Source organism: Gadus morhua, chromosome 1, assembly GCF_902167405.1.
Source record: "Gadus morhua chromosome 1, gadMor3.0, whole genome shotgun sequence".
Classification (NCBI taxonomy): domain Eukaryota; kingdom Metazoa; phylum Chordata; class Actinopteri; order Gadiformes; family Gadidae; genus Gadus; species Gadus morhua.
Window position 1 is genome coordinate 23316186 of NC_044048.1, and position 20642 is coordinate 23336827.

The 20642-nt window shown below is 49.4% G+C and overlaps 1 protein-coding gene across 1 annotated transcript; it reads right to left on the bottom strand.

Moving 5' to 3' along the window:
* Nucleotides 1-1522: 1522 nt before the first annotated feature.
* On the bottom strand, nucleotides 1523-19450 carry LOC115541189 (glutathione synthetase). Its single transcript, XM_030352930.1, has 12 exons — nucleotides 18950-19450; nucleotides 17678-17823; nucleotides 16455-16530; nucleotides 15647-15786; nucleotides 7073-7189; nucleotides 6835-6972; nucleotides 6637-6714; nucleotides 5866-5932; nucleotides 5320-5514; nucleotides 4753-4834; nucleotides 3575-3764; nucleotides 1523-2289 (listed from the first exon to the last, which is right to left on the bottom strand). Exons 1-12 carry the CDS (start codon nucleotides 19073-19075, stop codon nucleotides 2166-2168), a joined length of 1479 nt encoding a protein of 492 aa, XP_030208790.1. The 5' UTR covers nucleotides 19076-19450; the 3' UTR covers nucleotides 1523-2165.
* Nucleotides 19451-20642: the final 1192 nt, after the last annotated feature.

The following is a 20642-nucleotide window of genomic DNA, read 5'->3' on the forward strand; positions in this document are numbered from 1 at the left end:
ATCAGCGTCTCGATGACCCACTATGCACACACACACACACACACACACACACAGAGACACAGAGCAGGACAGCTGTGTGACAGGCTTATTAGATTAAGCGTTTGTTTGGTCTAGCAGGTGAGATGATAGACTCTACCAGCAGAGAGCCAGTGAGTGCTGAAGTTGCCCAATCCAAAACCAAAGACAACAAAGTCAGATTCCTGCGAACTGCAACCGAGGGCGGTTACTCAAACAGTGGCTCAATATTGTGTAACTTTTATGAAAACAAGACGTCACAAACAATTCACTGCCCTACAGTAAGATGTCAGCTGGATATGCTCTACACCAGGCCTATTCAACTAGAGGCCCGTGGGCCAAATGCGGCCCCTCTTAATTTTTTTCTGGCCCGCAAGAGGTTGCATGCAAAAAATAAATAAAATAAAGGAGAAACATAGTTGCATGCAAATCAGGTTTGTGTGTGTAGCCGGTGATACTAGCTAGAAGCAGTACCCCACAATCAGGAACTGGCATCACTTATTCTGACAATGTTTGGCTCAACCGATACGTTTGAGTCTAGCTTTTCTCATATGAATGCCATCAGAACAAGGGCACGTTGCTCCATGACCTATGAGAAGCTGCATGAGTGTCTCAGGCTGAGCCAAACAAGGCAGTGCATCTTTCTCACTGACTCACTGGCTCAAAATGTCTCATATGTACAGTAGTTCTGTTTTGTGATGATTCAAACAACATTGTTGAATTCTAAATAAGTGTCCAAAATTTGTGAGAGCAAAATCTTTTATAATAATACGATTAAAAGTGAAGAAGGAAGGAATGCGTCTGACAAGTTTATTCTATGTAGTAGTACTATATATATTAAATTAACACTACTTTAAGTACGATTTATTTGTAGCGATTCATTCACGTAGTTTTACTCTGTGGCCCATGAACCCCCAGTGGTTTTCCTTTTCGGCCCACTTGTTAAGGAGGTTGAATAGCCCTGCTCTACACTGTAGCATGTGGCTTAGCTCTGGTGTGACAATTGTAATCATTTCTGAATTAAATGAATAGGTAAGATGTACGTTTATTATCTAATAGGTTATATACTAATGAATAGTAAGGATTCATAATTATTTTCGTTAGATAACCAAATGATGACAGCTAGAAACGGTCGCAACTTCTGTGGAAAGAGCAGATGAGTGATTGAAGAGAAGAGACGCGAGGTTTTATTAGGACGCGGCAGAGTTGGATGGAGAATCTGGGAATCGAGCCAAACCAAGCCAAAACTCCCGAGACATTCCAGAAAACAATAACAAATGCAAAGCATTTTTCTGTGGCAGTCCGTTGCAGCTTGTTCCTACGGGAAGTCCCATATGATAGTCGATGTCTGCGGCAGTATGCCAAGCTGCGACCGCCCGCGTAGAGACGCGGACGAGTGGCCAAGGGCGTCAGAAAGCTCTCTGAAACAGCATAATATTAATACATAAAACCCTTTCAGAAACTATTCATACAATGTTAAATGAGGAATAAAAAGATTGGCCGTACATTTATCTTGACATTTTTATTGAGGTTGTTCGGAAGTTCCACAAGATGTAAATAAATACATAATGGGTATCACTTTGTAGGCCTATACATGATTCACATTACTCATTATACATATAAAAAATAATTTGTAAAATAATTTGTAATTTGTGCATAAAATACAAATTCGAATCTGTTCAACCCTTCCCCTTGTATTAAGCATATAAAAAATACAAGAATTACCATATGCCATTAAGCCATCTCCGATCTTTTCAAATAAGGGAGTTGCCTGAGAGAAAAGAAGCCGCCTCTTACCAAAGTGTTTAAATACCTTTGACTTTATTACCACCTAGTGGTCAGTCAGAGAACTAGCGAATTGAGAGTAAAGAAGCAGTTTCTAATATTTGGTGCATTAATTGGTTCAATATTTGGTACAAATCCGATGCTAACCAAGATTTGTCCGCTGCTCATTATTTCCTCTGCCCACTTCTCTTCAAATACCGAGTTAAAAACCATTATTAACCAAGCAGTGGTTGGCTGCGCTGGTATAGTCTTTCACACCTTAGCCAAACACCCTCCACGGCTTTGGGGATTGTACAACCGTCTGCAACTTGTTCAAAGAGCCCGCCATAGCAAAACGTCGAACCCTACAGCGGCAGGTGGTTTCCTCAGCACAGGATGAGGTTGTCGAAAACGGCCAGGCCCTGGTTCACGCCGCCCTGGCGGTGCTCGGCAGGCTTGGTCCGCATCACGTGACCCGCCACCACGTTCAGAACCATCTCCCCCTCCGCCCTGCGAGGAGGAGAGAGACACGGAGACGCCTGTGGTCAGAGCCGAGTCCCCGGGCCTCATCCGATCACCACCCTCGCATACGGCGTAGTGGGCGAGAGGAGCATGTCCGAAATCACGTTTACACAGAAGTTATTAGAAAGGCGGCCCGGTTGCGTACTATTCCCGGCGGAATTCTTAGTGCGCACTGCAGTCGCTCAGATGACCCACAATACATTTTGGCAACAGGACGACAGTCTTAAGAGAAACATTAGTTGAACACGTATCCGATGATTCATCATCAACAACATATATCACTCGATTTTAAGATCAATATAACTTGGTGGCTTTGTAGTCTGTCGCCATCAAATAAAGGACTTGGGTGCATCCCAATGAATGCACTTTTCTTTAGAACGCCAGACAGTACACAGGTTCAGAGGCAGCCATGAGTTAGACTTCTAATCGATGTTACCACACAAAGGACATGGCCCCCTGGGGTCAAACAGAGAGATAGCGAGACAGCGAGAGAACAACCAGACCAACGCAACTTCTACATGGGGTTCACATTGCAGAGGACTCCCTCTACTGGTCAAACACCAGCTAGTGCATGCATGGCGTGTGATTGGCTGACACGGTTGCCAGGTAACTCGTCATTAAAGGGGACAGATTATACCACCAGGTGTGAGTGTGATTAGCCTTACAAGCCGTTTCGAAAATCTGCCCCATATGACATCACTAGTGGGCGTGTCCACCTAGATGTGTGCTGGATAGATCCGTCTACCAGTTTACCCAGTGGAACGAAGCAAACGTTTTTCATCTATCCAGCACAGATCTAGGTGGACACGCCCACTGGTGACGTCATATGGGGCACATTTTCGAAACGGCTTGTAAGGCTAGTCACACTCATACCTGGTGGTGTAACATGTCCCCTTTAAGTTAGTTGCATCCAGCTACAGCCCCGTGTGGCAGGTCAGTTTTTTTTCGGCCTTTTTTTTTTTTGCGTCACAGTCGGCACCTAGCTGCCCCAGTCGAGATAGATATATACAAAAAAAATGACCTGCCACGCCACAGGCCCCTCTGCCACGCCCCTCTACCACACCCGAGGCCCCTCTGCCACACCACAGGCCTTGGCTCCGGGGCTGCTATTGCATGAAGTCGACGCGACCCACCTCTCCGCCTACATCTCCTATAGCTTGTCCACCTCCGAGCGGGCATTGTACGCGCCTGTGCTCTGGGGCCAGTGTCCAATCCGGTGTTGCCAGATTGGATTTGGCAACCAATCTGGCAACACCGTCTGACGACGCCTCACCTGATGTAGGCTCCGAACACGCCCAGCTCGCCGACCACGTCGCAGGGCTCCGGCGGCGTGTCCCTCCTCAGCAGGACGTTGCGCTCCACCCGGGGCCGGAGGCGCTCCATCAGGACGTAGGAGGCCCGGCCACGGCCCGCCCCCACCTCCTCCAGCACCCGCACAAGGTCCGCGTCGAAGAAGTTGTGTCCTGGGAAACGGATCGTCCGCGCCGACGTCGGCGAACCAAAACAAAAACACACGCACTCGGGTCGGCGACCATTTTGCCCGTGGACGATGCCATCAATCGAGGCGCAAAAGCTTTGCCGTTGGGATTGCTTGATTTTTCTGCCGTCATGAGTTTTGCACCCCTTGTCATTGTCTCTTACACGTACAATAAAACGTACTCTACTGATGACGCGAGGATTTGCATTTTGCACAAGAGATAGACGTTTTTCAGTTTTGGTAAATCACTCTTGTGGTGCCGATTGCCTTGCTAAGGCTGGACTATAGTATTGATGTTTCAGAGCTCTAAATGTCACAGGTAACCTTTGCACTACTATAGAGAGGAAACAGTAGGCCAAGCTGCCGGTTTTTGTTTTTTTCGCAACAGGGAAAGGGGCCAAGGTTCAAGTTTCGCTACTGCAACACACACACACACACACACACACACACACACACACACACACACACACACACACACACACACACACACACACACACACACACACACACACACACACACACACACACACACACACACACACACACACACACACACACACACGGGAAGAGATCTCCTGCAAGGGCACCATGGAGGCTGCTTGCTACACTGGGCAGAGTAACAATTTAAGGTCCATTGCTAAACGCCAACTAGGTGGCCGCCATACTCCACCCAGATGACTCTTAAAGAGCTCCTCCAAACACAAGGACGCATGGCGGTGGTGTTGAAAGCCGGCTTATTGTACGGTTAGCAGATAATGATGATACATGTCCTGGTGCTCCGTGATGCCATGTAGAAGATCTCTCCTTGAGAGTGAGTGCAGTGACGGCTGGTTCCACCTGTTGCACATTGATTGCTCAATGTGCAACAGGTGTGCAGCCCCACCCAGCCCCAGAGTCCAATCAGCGTGACTCGGGCCAGGTGAGGCTGCTTGAACCAGCCATCATACACACACACTGCTAGGTTTTCGCCTTACCTCCTCCTTCTCTCTGAGGCTTCAGTACGTATCTGTCGGGCGAGTCCATCGCCATGGCAGCCGCGCGGTCCCCCTCCGGACACTAGAGGGGCGTTCAAGGACAGTCCGGTTTTAATGCCGCTTCCTTGTCCAAAAGGGTCTTTGCACAACAAGTCAGATGTTTACAGGCATGCGTCTTTCCAACCAAGTCTGATACAAATGACCCACAGTACACTTTTTCACATGCTATTACACTTGTTACGCGGGTGAATAGTACACATGATCAAATGGTAGTCTATAGGCCAATCCCATTGGTCGTTTTTTTTAAGGGATCCATTGAGTCATCTCAGTACAGGTTTGGGTTCAGTCATTCCAATTTCAATGTCACAATCTCAGTTAATAGCTAATGCTATGATTACATGCTTGATTAAAAACTTGTATGGATAAACTGTGTAAAATGTGTGTAAAAAGGATTACATAATAAATAGAAAAGCCTCCAAATGTTTAGATCTTGGCCTCAACATATCACCAGGCGGACTGGCACTCGAGCTGAAGACCCAGTGCGGGCTTGGGGTCCATCCCCCTCACCTGGTCCAGGGTGTAGGAGCCCACAAAGGTGGCCCTGATCTGCTGCACCACCTGGGGCTGCTCGGGGAAGAAGCGCTCCAGGACCCCCGGCCGGGCCAGCACCTGCTGGACCTTCTTGGTCCCGGCCAGGTGGGTGGCGATGTCGGGACACTTGATGGCCCGGGAGCGCTCCATCAACAGGCGGGTCGCCCAGCTCTGACGGGACAACACCCGCGGTTAGGCATGGGTCACGTGGGTCTCAGGGTTGTGGCAGCCCTGCCCACCAAACTGCACGTGCACGTCGTGTACGTGTTGGACCGCTCATGAATGAATGACCGGTGAATCCTGGACCAATGGTCCAACTTTTGGTGGAAACCGATTTTTTTAGTACAATTGTATGAAGCAATACGCTTATATTTAATAATCGTATGTATTGTTTTATATTTTATATTATTATATTTGTACTGTTCCCCTCTAAGCCCTAGTGTTATTATTTGGTGGCAAGTAAGAATAATGAGGTGAGAGATTATCTACACACTTTTGCTGCATTTTAACTGAATCTTTTACCTCTTCTGTGTAGTGGCCCGGCACATAACCATCTCTGAAAAACACCACCGCCACCTCCCGCCCATCTCTGCAAGGAGGAAGAAAGAGTTAAAAGGAAACATGATTCAATATATAAACACCCAACACACACACACAGCCCATTGAACTGCTTCTCTTCCCTGGGTCACGTCAGTCACCTGTGTTGATTACTAATTCCGTTCACCTGTGTTCCTTATTATTTCAGTTCCCTGGTCGTGCCCGTGACTGGTGTCTTGTTCCTGTACTCTTACTTGTGAGCCTATAAGGAACTTTCACAGCAGCTATTTTGACATGCCTTGGCAGGTGTAATTTATCTAATTTAAATAATCAAATTTATTATAGTCACAATAAAAAACATTTTCATTATAGTCCCCATATACTATAATATATTAGGCCCACCTTAATGAAAGAAGGCCATGATAAATATTATTAATGCGCCTGTGTTGACCATGTCAAAATGGCCGGTGTGTAAAGGATTGTTTGTTTGCTTTCACACTATTATTTCTGCCACTGTTAACACCTGCACTTATCAGGTTTTAATATTAAATTACTGAATTACTATTAGAGTATAATAAATAATAAACATTTAAATAATACGTTCATTGTTCTTCAACTTCAGTTCACGTTTCATCTCCAATTTAGTTATGGTCCGTTGAGTCATAACATTATGGACCGTCATTAATAAAGTGTTATCTGGCTTTACGGCTATATTAAACAAAAAAGGAAGGATTCCGAGATAAAAGCCCCACTCACACAAACAGTCTGTCGTCGCTGCTCAACCGACCCGTTTTGTGCACAAACTCAAAGTTGTTTCGGATGCTTGAGATTCCCCTGTGAAGCAATAGAAACGGTTACTCATGGATTGAAGACCTCTATCGTCGTCTGTCTCCACACCTCCCCTTTAAAAAAGAAAAGAGAACATTGTAAGCAATGCAATCGTTTTAGGCCTACCTTTCCCGAAGCTCGTTTATAAGCTTGAAGTGACTGAAGAAGATCATCTCTACATCATCCACCAGAAACAGGATGGCTGCCCTTGAAAGAACACAGTGTGAGGTCGTCCACTTAGGGCTTGGCAGCCTTAATCTAGACACTCAGTGAATTAAAACATTCTCTCGGTCTGTCGGTCGGTCGCAGGTACGCCATGTCTCACTGTCACATGACTCCCGCAGCCAGGGGGCGCCCCACTCACTGTGGCCGGGCGTAGAGCTCCCAGGCCCTCTGGAGGGCGCTGGCGAGCCGCACCGTGGAGTTACTGTCTGGAACCGACGACCTCAGCCCCTCCAGACCCGCCAGTCTCAACACGTGCCTGAGGAACGCAAAACACACGTTGTTACACACCGTTGTGCGGTGTCTAGGGTGTTTCACCTCCCCCGCCGGAGGGTAGGGCTGCTAGATTATTCTGGTCCATATTGAAATCATTCTATTAATCAAACGATTATTTTTCAGTTTGAAACTGTTTATTCAGCATTTCTCCCCAAAAAAAGACTTCGTAAAGGAGAACTTTGAAATGCCCCTTAAAAGCTTAAAATACACAAAATGTTAAAATAGAAAATGTTAAAATAGAAAATAATATATATGTGGAAAAAATATTTAACCAACTGTTCTACCATTAAACATTTAATGAATAAAATGATTATACTTAAAAAATTTTAATTGTTTAACTCCATAATATTAGAAAAAAAACGGGAAACCGGAAAGGCAAGCCAGTTCGATTTCCAGAGGTCCGCAGTGTAAACATTCAGTTTCAATACGTTTTGTATGGCGACAAATTAGTGCCATAATTCACTAATGTGATAAAAGATGCATTCGGGCGTATTATATTATTCCACACGCGTAGAAATTAACTGCGAGCGCGCAAATGATCTCTGCGCGCGCGCAAATTACCTCTGCGCGCGCAAAACAGCCTTTCGCGCGCGCAAAATACCTCAGCGCGCGCAAAACAGCCTTTTTACGCTCGCTCGAATTTAATTTTGGCACTATGGGGGAGGGAATCAAGGCAGGGCGGGCTTTCCTATGATTGGCCGTTTCTGAAGCGCGATATTAGATTGACAGCCCTCCTCAGCCCTCCTCTCATTCAATTCTGAATTGTTCAGTAAATGGCTGAAACGATAGTTACGTATTGTAACTCCAGATTCTATGAGTATAGGCGCAGCCTTTTAAGTGTCGGCCTCATTGTCCTTTAAATAGCTGAAGAAAAGCTGTTTATTGGGAGCAGAACGTCCGCCGGCGCCCGACTATATCTGCGAAATGCGGACGTCGTTGAGGCACGCCGCACGCGGACGTAATTGAGGCCCACGCTGTTGGTGGTCGGGGATTACACATTTTTCAGTGCTACGGCTCACGCCTAGGGATAACCCAATAGCAATAGCCTTAAAAGGCTGTGCCTATATACTCATAGAATCTAGAGTTACAATACGTAACTATCGTTTCAGCCATTTACTGTACAATTCAGAATTGAATGAGAGGAAGGCTGAGGAGGGCTGTCAATCAAATATCGCACTTCAGAAACGGCCAATCATAGGAAAGCCCGCCCTGCCTTGGTTCCCTCCCCCATAGTGCCAAAATTAAATTCGAGCGAGCCTAAAAACATCTTTCGCGAGAGGCTGTTACGCGCGAGAGGCTGTTTTGCACGCGCTGAGGTAATTTGCGCGCGCGAGAGGCTGTTTTGCGCGCACAGAGGTCATTTGCGCGCGTGCAGAGATCATTTGCGCGCTCGCAGTTAATATCTACGCGTGTGGAATAATATAATACGCCCAAATGCATCTTTTATCACATTAGTGAATTATGGCACTAATGTGTCGCCATAGTTTTGCATCAATGTGGAAGGCAGAAAAAAACACAGCGATCCTTCATCCGTGAGACCTCACGTAACCACAACATCACGGTTCAGGTGACCTTGGCTTAACAGGCCGTTATTTGAAGCGCGCGTAAAACAGATCTCACGGTGTAGGGGAGACCAGGGACAGTTTAACAGGGGACGGTTGTAACACTGTGAATTCCTCCAATCAGAAACCAGCTATGATGACGAAACTCACTGTGCTTGTGCACATTTAGTTTCCCTCCTTACTTGCGAAAACGGGAGTCGCATTTGAAACCTACAGGGGGCGCTATAAAGCAAAGTCTGTTTTTGAGGTCAAAAAAACACTTTTCTTCCCGATGTTCTTTTTTGGATGCTGTCCATAGATTAAATGTCTACGAATTCAAACAAGTATTATTAGAATCCCTGTTTTGTAAGCTAAAAATATATATGGCTATCAAGTGTCAAACTAGCAGTCAAGCCAGTTGACATGGGATCAAAACATGGTTGGTCATACTGGGACAGTTGTAACGTTTCATTTATATTTTAAAAACTAGCTAGGGTTAGGTATAGAGATGCAGATGTTGGTATTAATGTGCAAGTTAAAAGTAAAATGTACACTGTGCATTGCAAATAATAATAATAATAATATTAATTCATACATACTGTGGCAACCCCATGCCATTGACCAGGGGCCAGCCGCTGCAGCACCGGCCCCGTGGACGGGTGGTGGAAGGAAGATACCTCCCCCTCCACCCAGCTGCGCTAGAGGGAACATCAACCGGGCCCAGGGAATCAAGAACATTGGGGGCACCTGGGGGACCAGGACAGAGGAGCTTTAAGGGCTGGGCACGTGGCAGACGGAGGAGAGGGCTGACGAGGAAGAGACGTGCTGTTGAACCGACGTGCTTTAACGAAACGTTTTCCCCACCAGGAGTAAGCCGGAGGCGTCGGGTGCTGTTTCCCCGCCGACCCCGAGGAAGGGCTGGACCAGGAGGTCCCGTGCCCTTATTCCCGATTACGGAAGAACCTTAGTTTATATGATTTCCCTTTTTGTGACTGGTTTTACAATTAAACCCGTTGCACCGCAACCCTGCTTCGTTCATTAATTCCAGAATCCCCGCCGCCGACGAAGGGGGTTGCCACAGTGGTGGAGAATGCAGGCAACGCGATCTCTGGACTTAAACACAACCCAGACCACGATGGAGCACGCCGACCAACCCGCCACGAGGGACGAGGAGATAGACGTCCTACGGAGATGCATGGTCCGAATGGCCGAGCAGCTCGCTCGGGGTCCTGCATTCGCTGCCCCCACGAAGAGGCTGACAAAGATGCGACCGGACGACGACGTATAGGCGTACCTTGACGTGTTCGAGCGGACCGCGGACCGTGAACAATGGCCAGCGGACGAGTGGGGCCACATCCTAGCGCCCTTCCTGTCCGGGGAAGCTCAGCGCACCTACCGGGATCTCCACCCCCAACAGGCGGGGCATTACCCGACGCTCAAGCAGGCCATCCTCGCCCATTATGGACACAGCCTCCCCGCCCAGGCGCAGCGCTACCACGACTGGAGCTACGAACCGCTCGGCTCAGTGAGAAGCCAGATTTCCCAACTCGTCCGGCTGGCCGAGCGGTGGCTCGTAGAAGGCGACGGCCCCCCTCTGCTGGATCGTCTCATCATAGACCGCTGCATCCGATCTCCAGAGGCGCCGCATCCCATTAGGCATACCAGGCAACTGCCTGGGGCCCCGCAATTGTTTGGGGGGTCACGGGGGCCCCCCCCCGTGAGGCAAAAAAAAAAAAAAAATCGGTCCACCCCCAACATCGTGGCCCGCAGAGGCCCCGCCCCCCCGACTCCGAGAGAGGAGTGGAGGTGCTACACCTGCGGCCAGAAGGGCCACCTGGCCCGCCACTGTCCCGGCGCAGGGGACGTGTCAATGCCCACGGCCAGTCCGTCCGACCAGAGGGGAGGAGCCTGCCTCCGCACCACCTGCTGGTCACACGAGAGGACCGTCTCGCCGAGCCTGCCGGTACGGGTGGGACGGCGCGACACCCATGCCCTCCTGGACTCAGGGAGCGTGGTCACCTTGATCCGGCCCGACTTAGCCTGTGGAACGCCCGGGCAGGACGTGGAGGTGGGCTGCATCCACGGACAGACGGAAACATACCCCACCAACCACATCACAGTACAAACCCCGAAGGGGACCTTCACTGTCCAGGCCGGGGTAGTGCCCAACCTACCCATGCCCCTGTTAATTGGACGAGACTGTCCCATCTTTGGACGACTGTTGGGGGCGGAGCTTCGCCCACCAAGACCCCGACATTCAAGGACGAGACCGCGCCAGCTACGAAGCCGACCCGTCTACATGGCAGGCCAACCCCCACCATCCCCGACTGACTCCGACGAGCCTCCGCAGAGACCCGCGAGAGAGGTAGGACGCCGGCCTCACGCCTCGTCCACGGAATCCCTTCCCCCGGGGACACCGGGCACGATGACCGCCTCCGAGCCGATACCCCCACCAGAGGAGAGTGAGAGCCCACCCCTCATTGACTTCTCCGACCTCCCCCTGGCCGTCGAGGGGCGAGCGGACAGGGGCGGACGGTTCGCCACCGCCCAGCTGGAGGATGACTCCTTAAGACACGCCTGGGGACACGTGCAAACCCACGAGGGACTATCACGGGACTCGGTGAGTTGCCGGCAGTACCCACATTACAGCACACGGGGAGGGTTACTGTATAGGGTAATTCAGAGGGGGGGGGAGGAGGTGGAACAGCTGATCGTTCCACGGTCCTATGTTAGCAAGGTGTTGTACATGGCCCACTCACACCTCCTAGGGGCTCATCTGGGGATGGATAAGACCAGGGACCGGGTGTTAGGTAGATTTTATTGGCCAGGGGTAAAGAAAGACATAGAGGACTACTGCCGAGCCTGCCCCGAGTGCCAACGTACCGCCCCTAGACCGTCCGTACGGAATCCCCTCATACCCATGCCCCTGATCGAGGTCCCCTTCGACAGACTGGCATTAGACATCGTAGGCCCCCTCCCCAGAACTAGCAGAGGTCACCGCTACATACTGGTCATGGTAGATTACGCGACCCGCTACCCAGAGGCCATACCTCTCCGCGCCGCCACAGCCAAGGCAGTGGCAAGAGAGCTAATGACGTTATTTAGCAGGGTGGGAATAGTTAGGGAGATCTTGACAGATCAAGGCTCCTGCTTTATGTCCCGGGTGTTAAAGGACCTCCTCAGTCTGTTACAGATCCGCCACCTCCGGACCTCCGTCTACCACCCCCAGACCGACGGACTGGTAGAGAGGTTTAATCAGACCTTAAAACGCATGCTGAAAAAGGTGATGGAGGTCGATGGAAAGAACTGGGACCAGCTACTCCCTCACGTCCTGTTCGCCATCAGGGAGGTACCCCAGGCCTCCACCGGCTTCTCCCCGTTCGAGCTACTCTATGGGAGACGACCGAGAGGGCTCCTCGACATCGCCCGGGACGCCTGGGAGAGCCAACCCTCCCCCCACCGCACCATCATCGAGCACGTGGAGCAGGTGCGGGACAGGATGGCGCAGGTGTGGCCCGTGGTCCGGGAGCACCTTGGACGAGCCCAGCAAGCCCAAGCTCGGGTGTACAACCGGGGGGCCCAGCTGCGCACCTTCGACCCGGGCGACCAGGTCCTCGTCCTCATCCCGACCTCTGAGTGCAAGTTCCTGGCCAAGTGGCAGGGACCCTATGAGATCATCGACCGGGTGGGCGAGGTCAATTACCGGGTACGGCAACCGGGGAGACGCAAGACCACCCAGCTGTACCACATCAACCTGCTGAAGCGGTGGCAACCACTGACCACTCCGCGGGATCCAACTCTCCTGACGCTGGCCGCTCGACTGCCCCCTCCAGAGGTCCCAGTGGGGGAGCTGCTGAGCCCGAGCCAGACACAGGACATGCGGGACATGGTGCTCCAACATCTAGATGTCTTCTCAGAGCGACCCGGCAGGACCACAACCGTCAGCCACGACATCCGGACAGAACCGGGAGTCAGAGTCCGCCTCCGGCCCTACCGCATCCCGGAAGCACGGCGCGCCGTCATCAGAACAGAGGACGCCCGCATGCTGCAGATGGGGGTCATAGAGGAGTCCCATAGCGCGTGGTCCAGCCCGGTGGTTCTGGTACCCAAACCAGACGGGACCTACCGGTTCTGCAATGACTTTCGCAAACTGAACGAAGCGTCTGCCTTCGACGCCTACCCTATGCCACGGGTGGACGAGTTAATAGAGCAACTGGGCCCGGCCCGGTTCATATCCACCCTAGACCTCACGAAGGGATACTGGCAGGTCCCCCTCACCAAGCGGTCCCGGGAGAAGACGGCGTTCGCCACACCAGACGGGCTATACCAATACACCGTCCTCCCGTTCGGGTTGCATGGGGCACCCGCAACCTTTCAAAGGATGATGGACCGGATCCTACGGGCCCACAGAGAATACGCCGCCGCGTATATAGATGACATCATAATACACAGCAGCACCTGGACCCTCCATCTCCACCACCTCCGAGCCGTCCTGGGGGTGCTTCGAACCGCCGGCCTCACGGCCAACCCCCAGAAGTGTCGCCTGGGCCTGGAGGAGGCCTCCTACCTGGGCTATCAAGTCGGGAGGGGCTGCCCCCTCACCGAGCTAACCCGGAGGACTCTACCCGACCGAGTGAAGTGGACGGAGGAGGTTGAGGAAGCCTTCTCCCACCTACGGCAGGCTCTCTGCACCGAGCCCGTGCTCATCACCCCGGACTTCAGCCTCCCCTTCTTGGTACACACGGACGCGTCTGAGGTGGGGCTGGGAGCCGTTCTATCTCAGGTCCGGTCAGGAGAGGAGCATCCGGTGACCTTCATCAGCCGGAAGCTCCTGGCCAGCGAAAGGGCATACTCAACGGTGGAAAAGGAGGCGCTGGCAATCAAGTGGGCCCTAGAAAAGCTCGGTTACTACCTCCTCGGTCGGGACTTTAGCCTGGTCACCGACCACGCCCCCCTAAAGTGGATGGCAACGGCCAAGGACACCAACGCCAGGGTGACGCGCTGGTTCCTGGCCCTGCAAGACTACCGCTTCCAGGTGGTCCATCGACCCGGAAGGGCCCACGGTAACGCAGACGCACTGTCCCGAAGGGACGCCTGCCTAGGGCTAACAGGAGGAACCCCCGGCTTGCTGCTGAGGATGGGGGTGTGTGGCAACCCCACGCCATTGACCAGGGGCCAGCCGCTGCAGCACCGGCCCCGTGGACGGGTGGTGGAAGGAAGATACCTCCCCCTCCACCCAGCTGCGCTAGAGGGAACATCAACCGGGCCCAGGGAATCAAGAACATTGGGGGCACCTGGGGGACCAGGACAGAGGAGCTTTAAGGGCTGGGCACGTGGCAGACGGAGGAGAGGGCTGACGAGGAAGAGACGTGCTGTTGAACCGACGTGCTTTAACGAAACGTTTTCCCCAACAGGAGTAAGCCGGAGGCGTCGGGTGCTGTTTCCCCGCCGACCCCGAGGAAGGGCTGGACCAGGAGGTCCCGTGCCCTAATTCCCGATTACGGAAGAACCTTAGTTTATATGATTTCCCTTTTTGTGACTGGTTTTACAATAAAACCCGTTGCACCGCAACCCTGCTTCGTTCATTAATTCCAGAATCCCCGCCGCCGACGAAGGGGGTTGCCACAATACAATAATACATATCCTGTTTCCCATTGTTTACTTCCTGTTTAGTGTTTTGTACTTCCTTGTTCCTGCCATGTGTTCCTTGTCGATCATTGTTGCGTGGCAGCCTATGTCTTAAATGTTTCATGTGCATCACAGCTTTTGAATCTGAGTAATGAGTTAACATTAAAGCATGCCAAACATCAGAAAGAGGAAGACAAACAGGGGAGTCCCATTTCCTTTGCTGGAGAGGGCTTCCAATGATATTACAGAGGGAAAGTCAGTAAGGTCAGTGGCCAAATCATATGGCATTTGCCATGTGACCCTGTGTCGATTTTACAAGAAGAGCCAGGGCCAAACACATCCCAGAGTTGGATACTGGACTCCAAAAAGGGTTTTCTCTCTAGAGCAGGAGCTCCTCATATCAGATTAATACATTAATAATCATTGATCATTACTAATAAACATAATAATTAATAATAACAATAACATGAAATATAAGTAATATTGAGTATATGATTGACTAATCACATATATTTTGGACATGTTACAACCGTCCCTGACATGTGTTACAACCATCCCTTACACTGGGATGGTTGTAACAGTGGGTGAGACTGTATTAAAATCAATTTTGCAACCTGTACATATTTTCATAAAACCACTTAAATACCATGTTTCAGTAGATGACAGATTGAAGTTTATAATATAACAAATTGGTTATTCCAGTGTAAATGGTTTTTGATTTATTGCTAAAAAATGCAAAAAGTGTTACAACTGTCCCTGGTCTCCCCTACTTAAGCATGTAAAGTCAAATCAAATCATTTATTCAGTACATTTACAAAGAAACCCAGGGTTGCCCAAAGTGCTGCACACCTTGGGGGAAATATAACGGCATAAACACGACAATAAACCTAGAGAACGACTGGAAGGCAGAGAATGCTGAACCAAAAAGAGTATCAAGTGAAACACCACGGGGAGAAAGAATAGATTTTCAGGGTGGGACTTGAAAGTGTTTTTTGTAAGGGGGCGTCCTACAACTGTAGGGCGTCCTACACCAATGTACTCAACAGGCAGTAAAGAGTGGTATTCGAGGAGCCCCGCTGGCTCAACAGGCGGAGCGAGTGCCACATCGGCTCAGTCCTGAACGCAGCGACCAGGGTTTGAATCCTGCCCGAGGTCATTTGCTGCATGTCCACCCCTCCGTCTCCCATACCTTCCTCTCTATCTCACTCTATAATAAAGCATAAAAAGGAAAAAAGAAAAACGTCAAAAAATAAAAGAGGGGTGTGATTGACCTGTGCAGGGGTGCGATGGTGTCACTGGTCCCGAAGGCCCCGGCAGCGAAGGTGTTGATCTCCACCAGCTTCAGCAGGCCTCCCTGGACCTCGCTCTCGTCCAGCATGTAGTCAGACCTGTTGATGCCCAGGACGATGGGCTGGGGGAGGGCACACCGTACTCAGCCACAGGCCCCTACTGGGTTAAGAGGAGCGAGTGTGTGTTCGCTGGTCCTCCTCATTAACCAGCAGAGCCTGTTGGGAGGCTTTAGCTAAACTACTGATGGTTAGAAAGATGGATGAATGGACGGATGGGCAGATGGACAGACAGGCAGACAGACAGACAGACAGGCAGGCAGACAGACAGACAGACAGATAGATTTGTATCGTCCGCAATGTATACACTTGTCTTAGGCATCACATGTGTTAAATAACGATTATCATTAAAAACGACTTAGGTGCAAAGCGGCAATAACAATTTATAATTTTGTAGCAGTAAATGGCACAATGTTATAAATGTTTTTTTGTCAGCTCCGGCTGCTTATGCTAGGACTACCACTAACATTTACATTTAGGGCATTAGGCAGATGCTTTTATCCAAAGCGACTTACAACGGTTCAAACACACAAGTGTCTTGCTCAGGGCCACTTTGACACTCGACCGGGAATCAATCCAGAACCAACCCATCCAGCACCATCGCATTTCCTTTAGCTACTCTGCCCTTGCTTGTGCTCTGATTGTCCTCGGGCTCGGATGCAGGTCAATTTGTGTGAAGGACCGTAACATGTGAACGCCAGGAGATCTTTATTTTGAGGGGACTGTACATTACCGAGGCTCTGCCCTCGGACAGCATCTGCTTGTGGATGTTGAAGAGCCGAGCCGTGAAGTCGTCCGCCAGGACCGTGCTGTAGGGAGAGCGGGAAAACACCTTTTAACTTTTCACTCGCTTCCTGTTTAATTTCTGAACTGCTTAATAAATAAATGAATAAAAGTCAGAAAAAAATGAACGGATATATTTGAATTACAGGAACTTTTACTGCCATCCCTGATGGCTGATGTACATTGTGTGGATTTTTTCAGTTTTTCCCATAACAAGGGAAAGTATTGTTAGCGCTGAGTGGAACAGGAAAGGAAGTTATGGGTGTGATTAAAAAAAAGGCATCTATGACCTGAAATGCATTTCATGAGAATCAAGTAATGGCTGCTGTTATAGAGGGCTGAGGAGCGTGTTCTCTAGATGCGATCAAAACCAGTTTTTAAGTTTCACTCGTCACTGTAAAATTGTAAATGTGTGTGTGTGTGTGTGTGTGTGTGTGTGTGTGTGTGTGTGTGTGTGTGTGTGTGTGTGTGTGTGTGTGTGTGTGTGTGTGTGTGTGTGCGTGTGTGTGTGTGCGTGCGTGCGTGCGTGTGTTTGTGTTTCTTTGTGTGTGTGTGTGTGTGTGTGTGTGTGTGTGTGTGTGTGTGTGTTTGTGTGTGTGTGTGTGTGTGTGTGTGTGTGTGTGTGTGTGTGTGTGTGTGTGTGTGTGTGTGTGTGTGTGTGTGTGTGAATTTTTTAACAGAATAACTTAGGCATACAACTGTTGAGTCATTCATGAGGCACTTTAACGTAGCATGTCTCGAATGTGCAGGCATTGCTGAGCCACCCGCTGCAGCAGGCCTGCAGGTAGACTGGGGTCATGTACAAAAAATACCGTCCGACCTGGTGAATGTGATTTCATCAAAGAAATACTACAGCTCCCAAGGTTACTGTGCACGAATAACAAAGGCTATGCATGTTTATCATGTTAATTGTGCAAGTTGGATTCTGCATCAATCAGGATTCGTCATCTTCATATGCATAATCTTGTAAGAACTGCAGGATGAGCTATGCTGTACCTCAATTTGTTGGCTATACTGTATATATACCTGCCCTTTGCTGCGTTATCCTGTTCCTGTATCTTGTTCCAGGTAATATCCTGTTCCAGGTAATAGCTGTATCCTGTTCCAGGTAATAACTGTACACTTTAAACGTTTCTCAGGTTTCCTCGTAGGTAAAGCTGGCAGGACACCCACCTGGAGAGAGCTTCCTCCAGGAAGGCGGGGTCCTGGCTGATCCTGTCCACCAGCAGGTTGTAGTGAGGCTGGACCGCCAAGGCCTGCTCGAACACCGCCCCGCGGACCGGCGTCGGGAAGAGCGTGACGGGAGCGTACGTCACCAACTGGGGAGAATAACGATCACAGAGTCTGCCCTCAACACTGTGGGTCAACAACCATGCCCAAAGGAGCCAAGCGGGGTTTGGAACCAGCAGCCTTTCCCCGATGGGGGCCAGAAGAACGTTCAGTCACGCCTACACTTCGGCTCGTTGGGTAAGACTTGAGCATCATATTCTAAAAAGATGCCGTAGTAAACAGAAAGTGAAAATCAGCACAGAGGTACCTGTGGACATGTTGAATAAGAAGAAAAAATCGAACACAATTATTATCAGCAAACTCAACCATATGGTTGAGTTTGCTGATAATAATTGTGTTCGATTTTTGGTATGGATTTCTTTTTGTTTGATGCCTATTATGAACTCAAGGGGATGACTTGATATGATCTATGAAAAAATAAAACATGTAATAAAATATTAAGAAAAGGATCACAGAGATACCTGGGAAATGTTGAACAGGAATAGGGTGTTTTTTTATCGTGCTAAATCTAATTGTAAAATTGTTACAGAGTTAGCCTATGGTGGGTCATGGTCATAATATTGAGCCCCACTTACTAAAAGGACTCCCTTCACATCCATGATTAAAACATTGACACACGAGTCAATCCAAAACATTGTATCTTAGCAACCAGTGGGCCACCGCAGCACATGGTAGGTTTAACCGAAACATCCCTTTTCTAGAGCGCCGATCTCACGTCTTGCTATCTAAAACTATTCAGGGTCACACAGTTGTTCGGGCTACAAGGGGGACAGAGAGACGGCCAGGCAGGCAGGCAGGCAGGCAGGCAGGCAGGCAGGCAGGCAGGCAGGCAGGCAGGCAGGCAGGCAGGCAGGCAGGCAGGCAGACAGACAGACAGACAGACAGACAGACAGACAGACAGACAGACAGACAGACAGACAGACAGACAGACAGACAGAAGGCTCTATGGATAAGTCAAGTCAAATAATAATTAGAGCAAATCGAAATGCTTCGACTTATGACTCACAAATTAAAGATGTAGATAAAGGATATGTGTGTTATTATTATTTTGTATTTGCAAATAATTCGAAAAGTTGGCAAAGTGCCGAGTAAGCACTTTAAATTGAGATTGATCTGAGCTTCGGACAGACCGACAGACCGAGACACTGAACCCACCTCAGGCGATTCCTTCATGGGGTACGGCAGCCCATTTAGCAGACAAAACACTTTTGCTTCTTTGGCTAAAACCTGCAATTTCTCTGGATTGTCCATCAGCTCGTACAGAGTTCGGTACGCTTTCATCTCTGCCCAAAAGTTTACCGTCCAATATACAAAAGACAACTGGTAGGACCAGATCTCCAAATTCACTCAATACACAGACTGGTTCAGTGCGAAACTCAGGCGTGATGAGCATCTCTTGTGTGCATCATTATAGGCTGGCATAGGAGACTGTCAGGAGAAAACGACCTGTTGCGTTATGTGGTGCTCCGATAATATCCACGGTTCAGGCGTGGAGTTATTGGGTGGTCTCAGAAGAGCTGGATGGCCTGGGTCCAACCGAGTTGCAGTCCTCTGTCTCTGCTTGAAGCTCAGTTTAAGTAAAGTCTAAATAAATAAAGACGAAGAAGACAAACATAAGTGGCCCGACCTTAGAAATAGTGTTAGGATTTCTCATAAAACCCATTGTAGTCCCGCCCCTGCATCCGGAGCATGGCAGGCATTTGATAACCACGTGCACCCAGATGGAGTGTGCGCTTGTCTGCGAGCGACGCAAACACACGCACGCGAGCACATGCACACATACACACACACTCAAAGAGTTATGGCTGAATTCAGAGCCGGCGCTGGCCGTTTCGGCGCCCTAGACGACTCGACATCAAGGGTGGGGACGACGACGACGACTAATTCCATTCCGGGGAGACTAATATGGGATTGCAAACGCGTTTATACTTACTCACCATCTCATCAATGTTTGATGAGTGACTGACAGCTTATCGAGTATTTGATGACGTGTGTGTGTGTGTGTGTGTGTGTGTGTGTGTGTGTGTGTGTGTGTGTGTGTGTGTGTGTGTGTGTGTGTGTGTGTGTGTGTGTGTGTGTGTGTGTGTGTGTGTGTGTGTGTGTGTGTGTGTGTGTGTGTTTGTGTGAGAACCACTTTGTGAGGTTCAAGTTAAAAACTAAAAGATTAAACATTCACAATCATTAACTCAAAATTAGGCATCTCCTTTCAATCAAAATCAATCTTTCTCGAGTGGTATTTGGGCAAACGGAAGGATGATATTTTATCCCTTTCGAGAGAAAAAGGATATTATGCACACTAGGGATTCTTGTGCGGGGATTTATGCGGGGAATTCAAGCCAGTCCCTTATCTGTGACCAGCTGGGTTATGCTTATGACATTCACATCGCGCGCTCCCTCGTGGCTCTGACTGGTCCTCGCGCTGCGAGGGTTCAGAGGGGGAAGGGCGTTGTGCTCGGCTCGCGCACGCATCGCCAGATGTCACACACGGCGGACAAAGTAACTCGTCTAAACTCGATCAAGCATGCACTCATCTCAGAGAGCCTCTCATTCGCGTAACTTTAATATAGTTGTATTACGTTTTCAATTTTAATTTTAGCTCAAAAAAAATGACCGAGGTCCGGACCTCAGTGACTGGTAACTCTTATAAGAGTATTATATACTCTTATATATAACTCTTATATTTGCTTTGAATCCCAAATTAACAAATAATGAAAGTTGTTTAATTTTTTAGATGTTTGCAATCAACGACTGAATCCATATAAGTGATTGTCTAAAAGACTGTAAAGGCTCCTTTTCCCTTCTTTAAAGATTTTTCCAGAGCCCCTCCTAAATGTTGCAGTTTATCCTT